This window comes from Zootoca vivipara, chromosome 6 (assembly GCF_963506605.1).
Source record: "Zootoca vivipara chromosome 6, rZooViv1.1, whole genome shotgun sequence".
NCBI lineage: Eukaryota > Metazoa > Chordata > Lepidosauria > Squamata > Lacertidae > Zootoca > Zootoca vivipara.
Window position 1 is genome coordinate 9,449,518 of NC_083281.1, and position 2,840 is coordinate 9,452,357.

General features: G+C 49.0%; 1 protein-coding gene across 1 annotated transcript; it reads right to left on the reverse strand.

Moving 5' to 3' along the window:
• Nucleotides 1-1,887: 1,887 nt before the first annotated feature.
• Nucleotides 1,888-2,592, reverse strand: LOC118086072 (E3 ubiquitin-protein ligase RNF167-like). The gene has a single exon (XM_035117314.1). The coding sequence runs from the start codon at nucleotides 2,590-2,592 to the stop codon at nucleotides 1,888-1,890; it is 705 nt and encodes a 234-aa protein (XP_034973205.1).
• Nucleotides 2,593-2,840: the final 248 nt, after the last annotated feature.

A 2,840-nucleotide genomic window follows, 5' to 3' on the forward strand; every position in this document is an offset into this window, starting at 1 on the left:
ACTCTGCTGAGAGACGTCAGAGAAGTGTGACTAGCCCAAGGTCACCCAGCAGCTGCATGTGGAGGAGCGGGGAAGCGAACCCAGTTCACCAGATAGAGAGTCCACCGCTCTTAACCACTACACTATGCTGGCTCTCAGGAAAAAACCTGCACCAATTCCTCATTGCATGTTGCGGAAACATGGCTACTAAAACCCATCCCATGTAAACATAAGGAAGGCAGGGGGGTTGGACTAGATGACCCTCAGACTCCCACAAACAGGACACGAGTACCGTATTCTGCTGCTGCCATCTGGTATTCAATGAAGGGTGTTCTGAGCAATGTTCCCTCTAATCCTGGAGGCAGCCAATAGCTGTTACAACCAGCATCCACTGACAGCGTTATCGTCCTCCGTGAATTTATCTAATCTCCCTTTAAAGCCATCCAAGGGGGCTCTCCTAATTCCGTATGTGCTGGGTGAAGTAGTATTGTATTTTATCTGTCCCGAAACCTTTCAGCATTCAGCTGTGTTTGGTGTTAAGGGCTCCTGACCTGATGAGAGGGAGGAAAACTTCTTCCTATTTGATTTCTCCAACCACTGCTTACTCACTTTTTCTAAAGTGAAAAAGTCAGTGATCATATCATAGGATCACAGAGTTTCATCTAGTCCAGTGCTCCCCCAAACTTGGGTCTCCATCTCTTTTTTGGACCACAACTCCCATCATCCCTAGCTAGTTAGCTCAGGGATGATGGGATTGGTAGTCCGAAAACAGCTGGAGACTCAAGTTTGGGAAACACTTGATCCATTCCTACCCCCTGCGTTGCAGGAATCTTTTGCCCAACATGGGGCTCGAACCCAAGGCCCTGAGATTAAGTGTCTCATACTCTACCAACTGAGCTATCCCTTACCTTTCCTCATAGGGTTATTGTTGTAATGCACAGTTACTGACTCACATGTGCATGCATGAAAGGGTTAACCTGAGCCGTAAGCCCAAGTTGCCATGGTAGTAGGTATGGCTTAGCAGGCTCTGCCCCGCCTCTTTTCCCCCTTCTGTTTTTGTGCTTCCTGGAACAAGCAAGGAGCCATGAGGCCAATGGCTCCCAGCTTCAAGAAAAACCAAGTAAACTGGTTCTCTCCCAAAGGGAGATTTTGCAGCCTGCATCTTTTGCCAGCCCGAAGATTGCCTGATCCTTTTCGTAAGGAAAGTACTTTTCTTTGTAAGTTGTTTGGAACCTTTTCTTTTTCTTTTCTTTTTTTAAGGCCAACCGATAGAGAGACTTGTGCGCTGTTACTTCTGAAACTCTGTGAGTAAAGCATTCACTTATTTGCAAAGTTAAGTGTCTGTGATTTAATCCAGCATAGGTATTTTCTTCGTGGGGAGCATTTGTTTAAAGGTGGGTGAGGACAGATGTAAATCCAACCAAGTTTAAATGTGCTGGGAGCAATTGCCAATGTGCTTAACTCTGTAACGGGAGAGTAGGAATCTCTCTTCCAAACCTCTCCATCAGTGTTTACTCCAACTCACGGATCATTTGGGCTACCCTTTTCCCAACTCTACCATATCCTTTTTGAGGCAAGGCAACTAGAGTGATCGAAGAACATAACGTAATTCTTACAATTCTCTGTGATCAATGGATAGATAGATATAATTGCCCCAAAGTATAAGGATGATGGAACAGTTTGGAGGGAGGCTGATGGGAGATGTTGTCCAAAATGACTATGTTTTGTGGGGCTAGTGGGAGGTGATTTGGAGGGCACCAAGTTGACAAAGAGCCATTCAGAGAATGGGGGGAAGAAGTCTCAGAAGATCTCATTTGTGGACAATGTATTAATTTTGCAAGTTCGCTGGATAAAGGGCCTCGAGGAGCATTTGCCTAGCTGCATACTGGTTTACGAAGCCCAAAGTCATTACATGCAGCAGAGGACATACAAGGCCACCACCCAGATGAACAGGGTGAGGCCAAACAGGAGGTAATGGATGCTGTTGAACAAGTGGCAGCGCGTCGGCAGGCAAGGGAACTTCTGCTTCAGGAGGCCTTGCCTAGACGTTTGAGGATGTGATTGGCAGTTGTGCTCGGCATCCCAGCAGGACAGCCAATGGCATTCAGGGACGAGGATGATGTAAGCGGTTTGGTCATAATGGAATATCCTTCTGAGCTGGGTGGAAGCCGACTCGCTGATGAACAAGGAAGGGATGCTGACCGACTCCTTCATGGCCTCGTTCTCACCCAACATGGTCACCAGAGCCTGCGAGTCAACGTTGTGCACGATGGCGGCGTGGTACCCGGCTTGCTGGGCGTGAAGGACCTTAGTGGTGAAGGGACAATCGTACCTCTGGATGAGAGCGATGAAGGCAGTGGAGGAGCTGTTGGTCGGCGGCGGCGTGTCGATGGGTTGGCAGGCGTTGGCTGGCTTGGCTTCCACAAGGTAACCCAGAAGACCTTCGCGGTGGAGGGAAGGCCCAAAATGGGAAGGCAAGGCATCGAAATCTTGGCTGATGCCGTTGTGGTTGTACACGGCGCGGATTAAGGCATCGTTGGAAGGGATGCAGAGGAGCAGGAGAGAGATCTCTGCGACCAGACGAACAGGAGGCGAAAGAGCTATTAGGTGCATTCTTGCATAGATCATGGATGGTTCTGTCTAAAGGCCTTTTCTGGGCAGTGAGAGCATCAATGTAGTAGTTCCTACTGGATCATCCATGAAACCAGACCGCGGCCAGGCAAGTGGAACAGGCCAAGCTCTTGGTGTTGAAGCACAGGTGGCTGGTCTTCCCCCAGAGCACCAGGGCTGCCTGATGAGTAAAGCCTTCCCAGGACATTTGCCCAGAGGTCTTTGTGACCTCATGACCTCAGCCACCTACC

Coding starts and splice junctions, on each gene's coding strand:
- LOC118086072 (XM_035117314.1), bottom strand. CDS start 2,592: ATGCACCTAATAGCTCTTTCGCCTCCTGTTCGTCTGGTCGCAGAGATC.